Source organism: Colletes latitarsis, chromosome 9, assembly GCF_051014445.1.
Source record: "Colletes latitarsis isolate SP2378_abdomen chromosome 9, iyColLati1, whole genome shotgun sequence".
Classification (NCBI taxonomy): domain Eukaryota; kingdom Metazoa; phylum Arthropoda; class Insecta; order Hymenoptera; family Colletidae; genus Colletes; species Colletes latitarsis.
Window position 1 is genome coordinate 25,640,749 of NC_135142.1, and position 17,047 is coordinate 25,657,795.

Here is a 17,047-nt window from a genome sequence, read left to right on the forward strand (position 1 = left end):
CCCTTCTACGTCGAATATTTACCGTCTATCGAAACTAGGGTAACTGCCAGAGAAAGCGAACGATCGCCGTTCAGATAACTAGCAGGAGGCCGATCATGTGACTACCGTTTCCACGGACCGTGCGAGCCGCGCCAAAATCGCACGCGTCCGCGAATTTATCCTGGAACTTGGTAATTAGCGGCAGGAACAGAGGCCAGTGGTTGCGCGTCACCAGACAAGAATTAATTGGCTGGTTCTGGGAAAAGTGTCACTACGTCTTTGAAAAATTAAACGAGAGTCGAGAGCTCGCGTTCGGGAACGAGACAGGAACCGGAAGCGTGGCTCTCTGACGACGCGAATGAGAATTTTAGGTAGCATTAATTAAAGTTACGCGCCTAGCGATGTACTGTGAGTACACAGTGACTCGAAGTAATATTCGGATACTACGAGATGGGTTAGCTAATTAGTCCACTATACTCTTGGAAGAAAGCTCGCATCAATTTTAATTTTCTCTAATGAATTTTTATTCCGTCTTTTAATGTTACTGTTAGCCCAGTTTCGTAGTGCACGTGGTACACGGTATGATCGACGAGCACGCTCTTACAGATCCCCTGAACCGAAACGACCCCGAGGAATGTTGCCATCGGCCGCCGCACCTGAAGAACCCTTATTGCAACGAGATCCTCATACCGGAAGACGATTACTTCTACAGGTTGTTCAACGTGAAATGCATGGACTTCGTTCGCGCCTTTCCCGCCGTCAGACCCGGCTGTCGATTGGGATCTCGCGTACCGTTTAATCTTCTGACGGGAGTGTTGGACGGGAACACGGTCTACGGCATCACAGAAACGTTCGCGAGGTAAACCTACTCTTCAAGATTCTCTTTATTAGATACCGAAACTTCTTTTCTTCTCGACGCGAAATCTTCTTCGATACAGTAAAATTCCGATTAACTGGCATACTTAGGACTGGGGCAATGCCGGAAAATCAAATATGTCGAATAATTAAACTGTATCTACATATGCAGTGATAAAAACGAGGACTTTGTCTCACATCATATTTTCGGTAATGAATTTTTTTCTCGAAAGTGGTTAGGATTTCGAGGGTATGTCTATTGACCAAAAATGATTGTAACTGACCCCCGCAACTGAAAATAATTTTTCCAGAACGATTTGAAATTTTTCTTTTTCATTTGTTTAGTATCAACGTCACTGCTGAATGCATGCGACTGTGACTTCTTTGTTTGTGTGAAATATAGATTCGTAAAATTTACCGAAGTATAGTCGGGGTAAATATGCTAGTTATTTGGACATTCCGGATGCTGGATAATCGAAACTTTACTGTATATTGGAACAACCCGATTCCAGACCAAAGGTGCATATTACTCAACGTTTCGGGTCAAGGCCATCCGAAGGCCACGGTATAGGGGGGTCGTTGAACTCCAGAGTAACCTTGGTTTTTCTATCGAGAAAAATTGTTTTTGAAATTTCTTATACTGCAATTCATAGTCGACTAAAAATTGATCGACTTTTGTTCTCATATTTTCTTTTCGTTCTCTAAGAAATGACATTTAAGGGAACAGGGTCGAGAAGAAATACAGTTCGACACTAAACAGTGTCCTTATCGATGACTTTTCTGCAGCCACCCACGCGCGATACCGTTCAATATTAGTCGAGCGTCGGTAGATAATGAAAACACGGTGCAAGGAGTATATAGGATCGTTGCCTCATAACTTATGCCACTTAAAAAAAATACAGAACAACGTAATAACAGTCACACGATAATAGTCACGCGTTCGGTTATCGAACCACTTGCAACACGCCTGCCGAAGTGGCGGCTGCTAGGCTCTTCGAAACACCTCAAAGCTGGTACGTCCGTTACGTCAGCCACGACAATAAATCAGCATTACGTTGTTCTATATTTTCTAACGTAGCGTACATGCATTCTGTTCCTCGCACTTTCTAGTCCGCTCGCATTATGAGATCCTACGATTACTCAATCGAGTACAGCACCCGCGGTTCTTTCTCCGTTGCTTCGAGGCGTTTCATGAGACGAAATTTCACGCGTACTCCGTCAACGTACACGACGAGACCCCGTCGAAACATCCCCTATTGTTCGATACTTTCAGGAAACTTCGCTCGGGCTACGGTGGACTGCTACGTATGAACCCTGTCTTCTCGGAATATGGCCTCAAGGATCTGCTGCCTCTCAAATTGGACATCCCGGACGAGGGTTGCACTCGACCCAATCGATCGATGTACTGCTTCGAAGCAGGTAAATCTTCCTAATTTTCTGATTAGCCACTCTTGAAACGCGAGGTGCGACGATCAAGTTTCAAGAGCATTGCAAGTAGAGCTTCTTCAGGGATTAAATATCACATCGATATCGATGACACCTCAAGAAGCTAAACGAGATACTTGCAAATCTGGTTTACTCGGTATCGACTGTCAGAACTCGGACCGTGGGACTCAAATATATTGTGCAATACAGCTAATGAACATAAAGAGCTTCTCTTGATATATCTGTCGCTGGGTCCAATTCTGACACCTAATCAAACTCATTACGATTTCTTACATCAACTGCAATCGTTGCAAAACGTGAAGATATACACACTTTTTTATTTTACACGGTAGTTAGTAACCTTCGTAATCGATTTTAAACACTACTTAAAAAAAATGTTGGATCTACCGATTTTTTAAAGTTTTAAGAACAACGTTAACGTAACGAATGCGGGAACTTTCTTCGTTAATGAAGCTCCGTTTTCGTTTAATAACAACGCGATAAAACGATGAACAAATCTGATCCTTCTAGATCTTCGTTTGGATCGGACCACCGCGTCGTGAGCGACGAAAAAACTCATTAACGGTTTGCGATTTTATCTCGTCGCCCCTTCTACGCGTCACATTCACCGGCCGAGAAATGATTTTTCCCACGATGTGCTCAACCGATCAGAAAATCGCGTATATCCTGCGCGATGATCGTCCCGTGCACAAGACGAAACAATTCCATCGCAATGCACGGGTGCAGTAACCCGTAGTTAGGTGCAGTTAATATGCAACGTGCAGTTCGATCGCGTTGGCATCGCGTCTAATCGCGGTGGAAAGAGATTTGCACAAAGAGAAACGAAGAACCGAAATCGATAAAATTTTCAATAAAACTTTTAATAGATATAAATGCTTTCTTTTAGATTTTGCGTCTGAATTATCTGGGCTTTCCTTTAAAAGAAAATTTGTCGACTCAATGTATAATCAATGCCATCCGACAGCACCTTTTAATTACCAAATTGTGGAAAAGTCGTTTATGAAATTTGCCATTTCGCGTGCAACAGGCTAATAACAGTCGCATACACGATCTTATGTCGCTGCAGGACGAATGATAATAGTTATCTACAGCCAGCAGTGTCGAAATTCACTTAGAACGCTCGCATTCTGCGCTGTCGAGCCGAAGAACGTTGATAGCTGTTCGATCGGTCGATTATCGACGTATAACGCGATGTATAAGCGTGAAAGGGAGCGGTCCGGAATCAAGGTCGACGACTTAATTGGTAATATTGCCACAATGATCGACAAGAAGGCAATATTTGTGTATTCGCAATCATGGAGTCAACGTTTCCATGCGTTACGCTTCGTTAACGATCACTTTGTTGTGTTCAAAGCGCTAATTCGATTGAGTCACAATCTAATAAGAAAGAGAACCATCGATCTTAATAAAATTGCTGTGAAATCGATTCTCGCGGAATCGAACGCTTTATAGAATCATATTTTGGACTTGAAACTTACACACGTTGCAGTCTTCGACAATATTTAAACTCTAACTTTATTTTGAATAATTTATAACTGTTGAACTAGCTAAGTCGAGAGAATAATTTCCTACGATTCGTTTATGATATCTACGGACCGTGGAATGTAGCTGCTCTACTCTCCGGTCGAGAAAATAAAACGCATTTTTGAAAGATCGTAAACAACATTCTCGCTGAGCGTGCCGCGATTTTTTGTCCCCAGGTGAAATACGAGTGAACGAACAGCTGGTGTTGACCTGCATGCACACGCTTATGGCGCGCGAGCATAACAGAATAGCCAAAACGCTAAATCAAATCAATCCACACTGGGACGACGAGACGTTGTTCCAAGAATCGAGGAGGATCGTTATCGCGGAGATCCAGCACATCACTTACAACGAATTCCTGCCCATATTGCTTGGAAAAGACGTCATGGAGAAATTTGGACTTCTTCTGGAGAAGAACGTAATTGTTTCAAACTTGAATACATTTTAAAGTCGAATAGTCGAATAATTACACGCCCATTGTATATTATTTTTAATTTATGAAGGCATACTGGGACGGTTACGACGACAGCGTAAATCCAGCAGTGATCGACGCGTTTGCCTCGGCAGCGTTCAGATTCGGCCATTCTTTGCTACCAACCGCGGTCGAAAGATGGAGTAAAGCTCACAAATTTATTGGTGAGTTGAATACCGAGTCTCAATTTTAAATAAATTTCATTTAGCCATAGCTAAAACGTTCGTTTCGTTGAAGCTTCAAAGAGACTGTCAGACTTGATCAGAAGACCCTACGATCTGTATCGAGCTGGCGTTTTTGACGAATACATCATGGGATTGATGAACCAGGTCGCCCAAGCTATGGACGACTCCATCACGCAAGAAGTACAAAACTATTTCCTACGATCTTCGAGTTTCAAAACGCAGAATGCTTCATTCGACTTGATTTCAGGTTACGAATCACCTGTTCAAAAAGGCAGGAGCCAAGTTCGGACTGGATTTGGTCTCCTTCAACATGCAGCGCGGTCGTGAGTTTGGAATTCCGAGTTACATGGAATTTAGGTTGGTGAATATTCGTTCTTTCTTGGCGTTTTTTGCTACCGACGATAGAGAAGATTTTAACGGGAATTTTAATCAAAATAAAATACTATGAAATGCATTTTGTGCACTTCGTTAAAACTAGAACACGTTTACATCATAGAAATATTCGACTGTAGATTAAGGAGATGTAGAACGTACAGGTTGGACAGAGCGATCTGGAGCGTCTGACCATAAGTGGAATGAAACTACTGGCTCTGTAGTCAGCCATTGTGTCTACGATTAAATCTCGACCGCGACAAAACTAATGAAAACCAAACTAATTAACCGGACTATCTTTTTGCAGAAAATTCTGTGGCCTTCCCTGGGCGGACACATTCGAGGAACTATTCGGTTCCATGCCGAACGAAACTATCAGACGATACAGCTCCATCTTTGAGTGAGTAAACGGGCCCCATAGCCATTACATAAGCCTTCAGAATAATAAACAAAAAAGGAAGTTTCTCGTTTTCTCTCCGATTGGTAAGGTTGTACAATTCCCTGAAGAGGGTTTACACGTCAAGGCCAAAACATCGAAAGTATCGAAATAATTTATTCCCTGCTGCATTTATTATTGCCCGCAATACCACCTAATTTCCATACCTGGCTACGATTCCAAGAATCGCTTAAAATCGTAACGAACGAATCGGGTATAAAACGATCAACAAAAATTCATTAATAATTCAAACCATGCTAATTTTAGTCCCAGCCATGAATCAAGACTATTACGCATCGCCGAATCGACTTCGACGATTCGCGTGTAAAATTCTCGGAAGTAACGGTGCGATACCATTCGATTTCCAGGCATCCGGCTGACGTCGATCTTTGGTCCGGTGGCGTGTCGGAAAGACCACTTCCGGGTAGCATGCTCGGGCCAACCTTCGCCTGCGTGATCGCCACGCAATTCAGTTATTCTCGTCGCGGTGACCGATTTTGGTACGAGCTGCCCAATCAGCCGTCGTCCTTCACTCTCGGTAAGAAAACCTTTCGAATCGAGGATCGAGAACCCCGCGAGAACGGATCCAACAGACGGGCAAAATCTTAATCGAACAACAAATAAATTTTATTTTAGAACAATTGAACGAGATTCGGAAAATAAAGCTCGCCCGAGTGATCTGCGACAACACCGATCTGATCGACACCATACAGATCTATCCCATGGTCCTCCCCGACCACGAGATGTAAGTAATCGACGTGGCCTGATTCGTGATCGTCACGATGCACGAAGCCAGAGATATTTGTGGGAAACTGTGTGCTTCTGCGCCAAGAAAGAATCGGCTACTTGCTTTGGGACTATTTAAACGCTCCTTTCGCGACGGAGATTCGAGCGGCGCGATTGCATCGTGAGAATCGGCCAAAGTCGTGCGGAAGAAGCCAGTAAACTAAGGCAACTTTGCTCGATCGAAGTCGTCGATACTCGTTATTGGCAAAGAAGTCGAAGCAAAACTTTTTAAACTTCGTAACTAAGACTTCGAAACGTTTGTTTTCAACGCGTTAATTTGGATTTTCTAGTAATTTTATCTAACGCAGTGCATGCTTTGAACTACCGTGGTTGGCCAAATTATCAATCACAGCAAACAGTATTCGGCCAAACAGTTTTGTAACAGCCTGCAATATTTGATAGTGCAAAGATCGTTGCGCAAAGCTCGAATGATAATTTCTAAGATAATTCCGTTGGAATGAAAATGAACGTTTGGTTCGCAGAAACCCCCGAGTACCCTGTCGAAGCGGAATTCTCCCCAGCATGGACCTGAGCAAATGGGCCGAATACCCTACCGCGAGTCACGGGCAATACGTGAGTAATCTAGAGGGCCAGTATCGATCGTACGGAAAGTAAAAAGGCTGTTTTTTAGACATAAAAGTAGAGACCGCCTAGACGAACACCACCACGTAGTCAAGGACAGTCACGAGCCAAGAAGCACGACCCTTAGGCACCCCTTACTCGAGACACATTACGGTACTGTAGCATAGCGAACTAGAAAGCGTCTGCACGTTGCATTTTGAAACAGCTTAGGGACACAGAGCAGACGGACGAATACGGTAGAGCAACGAATAGACCATTTAGCGACCTTAAGTAATTTTAATCCCCGCCCCCGAATAACATAGAGACACCGTAACCATTATTTATTGTCGAACAAACATTGTAATTTATATTTGATCGAGTCGCATTACCTACGATTAAATATAAATTATAATCTGCTCGTAGTTTCTTCTACATTTTATACTTTTTTTTTTTAATGTGTATCCAGACAAGGTAAATGTAACGGTAGTTGATCGTTTTTTTTAACTCTTTAAAAGTAGACGTGCCAACTTGTTCTTCAAATTTTCTGCGAAAGCTTTATAATGTTTTTGTAGTTGATACTTGCAGATATAGAAAATTCTAGTACTTGACTGTTCAATAATTGATAAAGTAATCAAGTAGAAAAATACTGTTCCTCTCTGCATAAAGCCATAAACAACACTAATAGTTTTTAAATGAAAAAGTAACTTAGATATAATTAGATATTTTCGAGGAAACCCTTAGGTTATTTAATCTCATAGAAGCACGATAAATGTCAATATTTTTTTAGTAATAAGAATTATAGGCACAATAGCTGTTCAATGTTGCTTTTCTATAATTAATAAGATCGTTTCCTCTTTTAAAATCCTCTTTTTTTTTCAAAGTATCAACTAGTGCATGATCAACTACCTGGTGCTTTTACCTTGAACGATTATACTTAAGAAGTTCTACGACGTTTACAGGTGAATATTCGAAGTTACAATTGGGCAAACATTTTTTAGCGTACAGTTGCCATACTGGAAACCGTTCACCAATCTCACTTATTTCAGAAAACTGCAAATACATGTAGATTTATTAGACATTCTATTTTTGTAATTTCACATGAAAAATATTCTTACTTCACTGTAGTTTGCTTCTCTTATTTTTATATCGTAATAAAAATGTTTCGAATATGCAAGGGAAAAGAATTACTCCGAAGTTTACTAAATAAAAAATACGAAAATATAAATGGTACTTTGCATATTCTTTAGTTCAGAATATTTTACACTAATTTTCACAAATTAGAGTATAAATGAAAATCGATATAAATTTGTACGATGGCTGCGTGTACATCATACGAAGGCAAAAATGGTGAACGATTTGGACAGAAGTAACTGTACGCGGAGCCTCGAATGGCAACAAATTATATTGCGAAGGCATACTAAATAATCATGGAACTTCGCGTATATTTGCCAGTAATGATTTGCCGAAATAGCAAGGACGTTGTACGAGTTGCAAACACGACCGCTGCGAAACCAGTATGCATTTACGTAGACCGACAACTTCTCACGTCGACTGCTTTTAATAGTTTGCTTTGGAAGTGTTTTTAGTCGATACAATAGAACAGTTAGTTGTGCCTGTGTTGCGTCGCAGTTTAAACGTTGCGTATGATTGCACGATTATTCATGGATTAACAGGTTATGAAGCGATCAATAACCATGCAATTCCAGATCACTCGTTATCGCTAGTTCGTATTAGAGTTACCTAATAGAAAGTAGACGTGCGTGTACCCACTCGATGGTAGAACATCGTGCGTTAAACATGTTCGAATACCTGTCGAATACTCTAATATTTATACCGTGAGGCAAATACACTTTTGTTCACAGACCAAACTCTGCTAGAAAGCTCGTACAATGTAAATTTTAATTGCACAACTTACGGTTCCATCCGTGGAACAACGTTTTTCCATTCATTTACCAAACTTTGATAGAAAACTTGCCACTATAAATTACATTTCGATCAAGGAACACTTTCGAAACAGAAATCAGAGAATCGTTATGTACCTCTTTTACATTCAGTGATGAATTTAAGAATTCTTTATCTCCGAGATATTGACACAGTCGATTGCGTACGAAACATGTGAATTGCTTGCAGTGCTTAATTCGAAGGAGATTAAATCAGTACTGTTCGATCGAGTTTATTCATTGCCATGGACCTCCAAAAGTACCTAACAATCGAAATCACCGACTTCTCAATCTTGCACCACTTCTAACTCTACACCTTCTTCCACGTTCTTAGACAATTTTTAATATGCCAGAATCTCCTCCTTCTTTTTCTCGTGCTCTTGTATATTTTTCTACCGTTGACTATCTAATCTATCTAATTTATTACCCATACGTGATAAGTCTTAATCGTAACAAATAATAACACGCACATAATGTACATACTAGCACGTAGCTAATGTTAATTGCCTCAAGGTGGATAGAGCGATCAGTTCGACGTCTAGTCTTCTTCTCTGTCACGGAAAATATCAGCGTATCCCAGAAAATATTCTCGAAAAATAAAATTGATAAAATCGATAAAAATAAAACAATCGTTTCTTCTATTATCGTTATACCCAAGTTCGATCGTGCTTTACTCGAATAAATTTATTAAAATCGCGTGGTATTTTCTGGGGCAGCCCGATGCAATTATCTTTCTCGACGAACTGTAACGATACGCCCCAAAATGTTTCGAACGAACGACACGATATTCGATCGAGAGGAACGCACACTGACATTCCACGCTGCACGCGTAAACCGTGAAAAAAAAAACCGAAAGAAGATCCCGGACAGATTTCTCCCAATTTTCTACCAAGGATTACACGGCACTAGCACCTACAATGTAAACCTATATATTGTACTGTAGCGATTGGTGGAGGAGCACTTGCTTGATGTGCGAAGACATCCGAGACCGGAGAAGGTGCGGAACGACTACAACAGAGACGAGATATTGAGACTCTTCTTTGAGAGTGTTAACGGGATTGCTTCCTATCTGGGATTCAGAAAGTAAACCGGACCATCGGTGCACGGGGTTGAATCGGCACTATTCCCGAAATGGTATTCAGGAATTTACACACGACGCCGGAAAGTATGTTGACAAACCTGAGAGACGGTATCTTTCGTCGCTGAATATTGGATCCGAGCAAAAAAGGAACTCGCGTTGATTAGTGGCGTATTACGTATCGTAATACAAAAACAAATAATGCAGTTATAAGTTACAAGATAACAAATAATTATTACCATTCGTGATCGGAAAGTAAGTTGACAAATAAATTGAGAAGTACAGTATTGCCTCTCTTCTTGCAACCAAGCTAGAATAACTTTCTGTAACTTTGAAAATGAAAATTTTCCTATCGTGTGAACATACTTTCCGCAGCGAGTGTATATAATACGAATACCGGCAGCTGAATTCGTAGATTTTTATAACTACCAGAATAAACAGTGGAACGTATTGGTCTTCGTTTTGTTATTTCTGTATGTAATTTCGAAACGTACGTTGATTAATTAGCCCTCGCACCATCGCACACGTTGTAGAAGTCTCAGGCACTGACCGCGGCACAGGAAATTAAAAACTACAGGTGTCTCGTAATTCGTTATGCAAATAGAGGGCGATTCTTCATCGAAGAATTAGGAGAAAATATAGAATAAAATTTATAAACACGTGTCGAATATTTATTTCATATTTTCAACTCATTTTTAGATGAACACTCTCCTTTCCAGCGTCATGAATTACGAAACAACATGTACGCCAGAAGATATATTCAATGTACGGTTAATTAAAACAACGTCGAAAATCACAGTAAAGCTGTCGGAAGTAATTATTCGTTTGGTAGAAATTGCAGTTGATAATTTACCGACGAAGACTTTTAACCCTTGAATAATAAGACTTACGTTTCACTTTCGAAGTAAAGTCGCATTTCTATCGAGACTTTAAGATTTTAAGATTTCTCGAGATCTACTAAACGAACAGTTATATTCGAGTATCGTAATAGTTAGTACGATCGATGCCTAGTAACATTGGATAGTTGATAAGCAACACAGTTAAAGATGCAAATATTGTTTTAACGTAAACCTAACCGGAAGCTCGGGTTAAACGTTGCGTTTTTAACCGGGTGTATTCTGAATAGAGTCCAGAGAGTCAAGTTGATCGAACGTCGAGCCATAAACTATTACCCCTTTATGAGCCTCAGAAATCGCCTTAAGGTACTAGTTAGAAATAGTACTAAAACATTGTAGTTATTTATATTAATCTACGTATGTTATTGTGTAATTTCTATTCACGTATATCTACTGAACCCGATGCATCATTTTATCGTCGTTATAGACATATCACTTTTCCTTACTTTAATTTAAAAAACATTGAACAAGAGGAAGGGCGTGAAGGTGTGGAGTGTGAGTCTGGCATACAAGAACAGCACTTTAGATTGCTTGTGGTATTATTTTATTGTATTTCGTATGCATATACGTGTGCACGGTGGCTCAGGGAAACAGCTCCAAGTCGCAACTCTACCTTCTAAACTACCCTCGAAACAATTGGAGCATTACTTACTTAAGTCACCCTATAATTTAGAAAATTCAACGTACCGTGTTAAACTGAACATTTTATAAAAATACATAAAATTGGAATTCGTCCAAGAATACAAAAATGCGATGTTCTGATTGTTTCGAGAAGCATAATTCTTTGCAAGGGAACAAGAAAAGGTTGAAGACACATTTCCTGAGCCACTGTACACCCAAACTCTGTTTATATATTGTATTTTGTACATAAATACCGTCAACGAATAAAGTCACATTAACAAGAGTGCCATTTATGGAACCTTTATCAGTCTTTGTGAATTCTCCTTTCTTTTCACTGTGTGTAAATTCTACACGCGTGTTTCGCATTTCTCGTTTCTAATCCTAACAAAATAATTTGTTTTCTGCGTTTTCTTGCTTTAAAATCTCTTTGCCATTGCATCTATCGAAATTATTTTAATACAGATTCGAACTTTTCAGAACATTCTGCCTAATCGGAAGCCTGTAAAAGTAATCGAAAAAAAGACAAAACAGCCAAAGAATTATCAGAAATTATTCTTCGGAAAATACACTGGATCGTCGACGAATAATAGAAATAAATCTAACGATAAATTTATTGGAAATGTGAGCTCGAGTGACGAGTCGAGCAACGTGACTCAGAATTCGAATTTAGCGCCGAAATACATCGCGAAAGTCGCGACGATCGTGAATTCGATTAGGCAAAGAGGGAAAGGATTTATTATTAATCGCTCGAAGCGTTCCTTGGGCGCAAAGTCGGATTACGTAGGCCCCGAAAAACGCGTTCCATCGTCGGACAAATTTTATCGTCATCCGAAACTCAGTTACGAAGAGCAAAAACGACTCATCGACGAATACAGAACGGAAGCCATGAACTTAAACTTTGACGATCGAATCTCAAACTCGACGAACTCGTCACGATCGAAATTAATAATGGAATTCCCATTGAAGGAATCAACGAAACACAAATACGTTCCAGTTTTACCTATGTGCAATGATACGGACCATTCGGAAGTGGAGGATTTAAACAAACCTGCGTTAGAATCTTCGAAGGAGAAATCGGAAAGCACCACAGATCACTCGATCGTGCCTACGTCGATCGAAGAACAACGCAAAAATAAAACCTACATTAATATACAGGACCATCAACGAAATAATGAAACCTCATCGGACATTCCTGTATACGATCCTAATAAAATTCCCTACGTAGACGTACCAGATTACTCTGACATAAGAGAAGAAAGTTTAGACGAGGAAGATCGTCGTGAAAATAGTAGAAAGACTAAGCAAGACGTTGGTCTTAAGAAGTCTACAGAGTCTTTGAAAGGTAGCAAATTCGAGAATGATATCGAAGATAAAATATTAAAAGACTCGAAAAAGAGTCGAGAAAAGGATCCAAAAGAAAATTTCTTAGTTAACAGAGTCGAAGAAAATAACGAGGATGAAATATTGAGAGACTTTAAGCAGAATGTGAATGGCAAGAAGAGTTCGAATTCTGAATCAAAGAACGATCCAGAAATAAACTCGGGAAGGAACGAGGATTCAGGGTCGAAGGAAGATTCGGATGAATTATGGCAACGGGGGAACCGAACGAGGCAAGCGGAGCCTGTAATTTTCGATATAAACGAGTACAGAAAGCCGTTTAATTTAGACGAATTTCTTAAGGACGATCCGATAATGAAAAAGTTGGAACTGCTCGGAAAGGAAACGCATACCATGTACGGAAAGAGCAGGAAACGAGTTCCAGGTTTCTTTAATGAATCCGAAAGTGATAATGCGTCCAAAGACTGGGCAGAGGAACAAGAAGAGTCCGCGAAGGAGCGCGATGACTTTGATTATTTCTCGAAATCGCGTTCCGGTGACTTCGATGACGCGTTTGCAAATATCGAAGACTATAACGGAAGTAACGAAAAATCTAAGGGGGCAAGAAATCGCGAAAATTTCAACGCAGACGAGTTTCTGAGCACCGTTTTCGCGGAATACCGGAAAGAAAGTGATGTTTCGCGATTTGGAAACGACGCAGAAATTCTATCGCGGTATTTCACGGACGACGGTATTAGGAATTCGCGGGAGGACGCGAGCGTCGAAGGAGATCGCGAGTGGAAGGATGCCAGATAGGCCAGTCCCCGGAGATTTAAAAAATGCAACAATTAGAAGTAGACATTTTATTGCGTCGGTGTATTTATTGACCTAAGACGCAAAGTAGACGCGTTATCTGGTTTATAGATTACGTATCTTCGTGCTAGAAAGTAAGAAATAGATATATTGGTACTATCTGTAGTACACGATGTTCCGAAGGTGATCAAAAATGTGGTAATTTATGTACTTCTTTGCTCCTAGTGTGTATAAACGACATAGAATCGAGGAACTTTACTTCTTCGGTTATAGAAGCACAGCTCAGGAAATAATAATTATATTTATTTATAGTAGTCGGTTAACTAAAATGGTAATAAATGTTCTGACCAAGTTTTAAAATGTTGAAATAAACAATAATACAGTGATTTGTTGTTTTTGAATATTTTACCTATATTGTTACTTGTTCGAATGTAATAACGCAAGATTTTGTTTTGAAAGTACCTTTCACTAAAAGATGTTTACCCATAAAGGTTGGGAATTCTCTCGATTCAAATATATGTAATAAATCGTTCTGTAGCATTTCTTGTTTGTTAAATACCAGATTAACTCGTTTCCATTGCAATGTATATCTTGCATCTTTTTGATAAGACGCGAGATTAAGGAACGCAAGGTATAAAATTCAATAATATTTTTAAATATTGCCTACACTCGAAAATCTCTATTCTACTTTATAAGTCAAACACGTTTCTCAGAGACGTTGTATTTGTTACAAGTTCAAGCACAATCATTGTTGGCAAATGGAATCTAATACGTCGTAGTATAATAGTTTACCATCTATTTAGTATAATCAGGATATCTAACCTTGCGAACGTTCACTGTCAGAAACCGGGTATTTCCTGGAATTCTTTGACATTATTTCATTCAGATACACGAGTCATCTGTAATATTAATGTACTAGTATACAACCTTTATAATTCTTTTTCCTGTACGCTGTGTTTATATTGCCAAAGTGTTCACAAATCAATATTCATCGATCTACAGAGGTCTGAACAACTTTCTAAAAAAAGTAACTGATTCAAGAAAGCGCAGGAAATAAATTGAAATACGAAACGACACAGGGGGAAGGTTATTATTCCTTCCTTATTGGTATTTCGGAACGTCGAGAATTTACGGACAGTGTTGACGACTGATTTATTCGTAACAACGTTTCGTAATATGCTAACAGAAGTATATATGTAATTGGGCACATGTGATCAAAATAAAAATGAAATTTAATATGTGCAAACATATTAACAAGATATACCTATAATTTACCTAAACTATCAACTTTTTATGTATCACTTTGTTAGCTAAAAATTCTAAATTAATCGTAACAAATGCAGTGGAAGAACTATTTATTTCATAGAATCGAATAAACAACGCAGCATCCCAACACCAGATATATTTATTTCGAAAGATAGCCAAAATAAATCGTTCCAATAAATTTGCGATAAGGCAACGTCTGTATCGTCGACGACCGTTCCCCAAGACAACCCTGAACGGAGACAATCCTGTCCTCTTTAAGCAATTATAGTTGCTCGACGATCGATCGAAATTTCCGCGCGAATCCCGCCGGAGCGTTTCGCGATTCTGAGTGCAGGAAATCGAAGAAATCGAATTAAGGTGAGATAGGCAGCGGGGTTTCCCTCGTCCGAGGGATGAATCTGGCCTCTACGGATATATAAGGCCGTCATCGTACGGTGCTCAGTGTCACTCGTCTGGTTTTATCAATTCCAACAGCCTCGGCTCGATCAGCACCGCAAACGACCAGGTAAATATCGCAGAGTTCTTCCAAAATCGCGCATTCGAATTCCGCGCGGCGGTTCGCGAAAATCGCGAGACGATCGTCGAAACGTCGCATCGAACGACACGCGAAGACGTCCATCGTTCGCGGGTTTCCGTGGTCCCGTTGATCCGCAAACGCGACTATTTTACGCGCTCGATCGGTCCGTTAACATCGGGTCCGGCGCGCGGCAACGATCGATCGATCCTTGGTCTTGAATCTTCAAGTGCTTCCTGGAGAGACGAGAGAAAGAGACGCTCGACGGCGAGCAACGGAGAGGCACGGATAAAGAGACACCTTCCATCCATATTTATTATCTTTATGTGTTCACAATGCGGCCGTTAAGGAGAACGCGGAAGCGCCGATTATGCGAGATTCCGGTTATAAATGACGGCGTGCGAAATGAAAAAAAAAAAAAAGAAACAGAAAACCAAACGGAAGAAAAGTTAGTTGGGAGTCACCGAGGCGCCCGAGCGAGATTACCAACGTGTAGACACGCGCATAAATATCGACGGTACGCGGTATGGAAGTAGAATTTCGGGCTCGTTTAAGAAACTACGCACTTTTGCAACGACGACGATCCGTGCAACCGCTCAGGTGCACCGAACGCGCATTGCGCTCGACCGACTCGACGACTACGACGTCCGAGTTATCCCTGAAAGTTCATGGATTTCTTTCGCCGTCTCTCTCCTGCCCCTCCGGTCTCTCTTGTCATCCTTATCGCCGGTTAACCGGTAATTAATCGAGGAAAGTGAACACGATACCGATGCGAGCCGCGTGCATCCCGCCAGAGGCTACGTCGGGTACCCGTGTATCCTGTTAGCTCTACCTTCACCAGGACTCGCCTTGCACTCTGGAAACTTACAGGTGAATTTTTTCACGTCGAATCGACCGGCTGAGGGACCGATATCTTCTCGCTTTTGCGTACTCTCGTCTCTTCCAATGGTAATGGAACATTATCGGTAACATTTCTTCCCTCCATTATAAACACGGTACTTTATTTTATATTTAAATTCATATACCATTCTCTATCGACGAATTTAAATAAAATTGTAATTTCTCAGAAACTTAATCCTGGGGCCTGATTAAACTCTTGTAAGAAAGTGGAGAATGTCAGAATTTACACACGTTTTTAAAAATATCTATGACTATTTTTCAACGCACCGTTGAGACATATTCTTTTACAAAAAAAATAGTCATTGTAAACAATGTAGATAGATGCAATTTTTTTGTAAATGAAATATTTTATTGTACCATAAATATTTAACAATGTCTAATTTTCGCGTTACAGTCGGACGCTTAGTGTATTTCTTAGCCTAGGAATTCCACACTATTTTATATCCCATGTAACTCATGGTGAAATTTTGTTTGAACAACAGATGACGAATAAAATGAACTTATAGCGAATCATTTTCTCCTACATCGTAATCAAACTATCCCTGCAAGAAATGGAGAACAACCAAACGAGTAATTTAATCAACCATCTTTATCCTGCGACTGTTTCAGCCATGAAGTCATCTACTCGCGTACTATTGGCGCTTCTTGTAGCTTCAGCTATGATTTTCGTGCTCGCAGAAGGTTCGCCGTTCGATCGAGCCATTGGTAAGTTCATAATTTATCAAAAATCGTATCCATTGACAACCCTTCGAGCTAAATGCACGAGTCCACGAGAAAAATATACGCGCAAAGACTCGTTGCTCGAAGAGTAATTTCGTAACCCTTTCCACGATAGATGAAAAATGTTTAATGAATTCCTTGTTGTGATTTCCAGGCGTTTGCATAAGGAACTGTGCTCAGTGCAAGAAAATGTTCGGTTCGTACTTCCTGGGCCAGAAGTGCGCCGACTCTTGCGTCAAGTACAAAGGAAAGCTCATCCCTGACTGCGAGGATGAGGTTTCGATCCAACCGTTCCTCCAAGCACTCGATAACGATTACTAGGTGTCTGCGTTCAAGTTCCTGGCGACTGGTTCGCGTCAATAATAC

At 40.4% G+C, this 17,047-nt stretch overlaps 3 protein-coding genes across 5 annotated transcripts in view; all 3 read left to right on the forward strand.

The window, feature by feature from the left end:
- The window catches only part of Cysu (peroxidase homolog), a 30,324-nt gene extending 18,890 nt beyond the window's left edge, over window positions 1-11,434 (forward strand). For 2 of the 3 annotated variants that reach the window (XM_076772629.1, XM_076772631.1), the window contains 11 exons: window positions 586-838; window positions 2,108-2,253; window positions 3,981-4,222; window positions 4,308-4,440; window positions 4,514-4,641; window positions 4,709-4,818; window positions 5,141-5,233; window positions 5,638-5,807; window positions 5,906-6,014; window positions 6,538-6,628; window positions 9,500-11,434. In XM_076772629.1, the coding sequence (XP_076628744.1) occupies window positions 586-838; window positions 2,108-2,253; window positions 3,981-4,222; window positions 4,308-4,440; window positions 4,514-4,641; window positions 4,709-4,818; window positions 5,141-5,233; window positions 5,638-5,807; window positions 5,906-6,014; window positions 6,538-6,628; window positions 9,500-9,643 (1,619 nt within the window). In that variant the 3' untranslated portion in view covers window positions 9,644-11,434. Of the gene's footprint in view, window positions 1-585; window positions 839-2,107; window positions 2,254-3,980; window positions 4,223-4,307; window positions 4,441-4,513; window positions 4,642-4,708; window positions 4,819-5,140; window positions 5,234-5,637; window positions 5,808-5,905; window positions 6,015-6,537; window positions 6,629-6,686; window positions 7,099-9,499 lie in introns of those variants that run through there. The other variant, XM_076772630.1, reaches the window with a different exon arrangement.
- Window positions 11,435-11,895: 461 nt separating this feature from the next.
- On the forward strand, window positions 11,896-13,469 carry LOC143345475 (uncharacterized). The gene has a single exon (XM_076772632.1). It carries the CDS (start codon window positions 12,037-12,039, stop codon window positions 13,282-13,284), a length of 1,248 nt encoding a protein of 415 aa, XP_076628747.1. The 5' UTR covers window positions 11,896-12,036; the 3' UTR covers window positions 13,285-13,469.
- Window positions 13,470-15,008: 1,539 nt separating this feature from the next.
- Eh (Eclosion hormone) lies at window positions 15,009-17,002 on the forward strand. The gene is made up of 3 exons (XM_076772594.1): window positions 15,009-15,052; window positions 16,571-16,666; window positions 16,836-17,002. The coding sequence occupies exons 2-3, from the start codon at window positions 16,573-16,575 to the stop codon at window positions 17,000-17,002; spliced, it is 261 nt and encodes an 86-aa protein (XP_076628709.1). The 5' UTR covers window positions 15,009-15,052; window positions 16,571-16,572.
- Window positions 17,003-17,047: the final 45 nt, after the last annotated feature.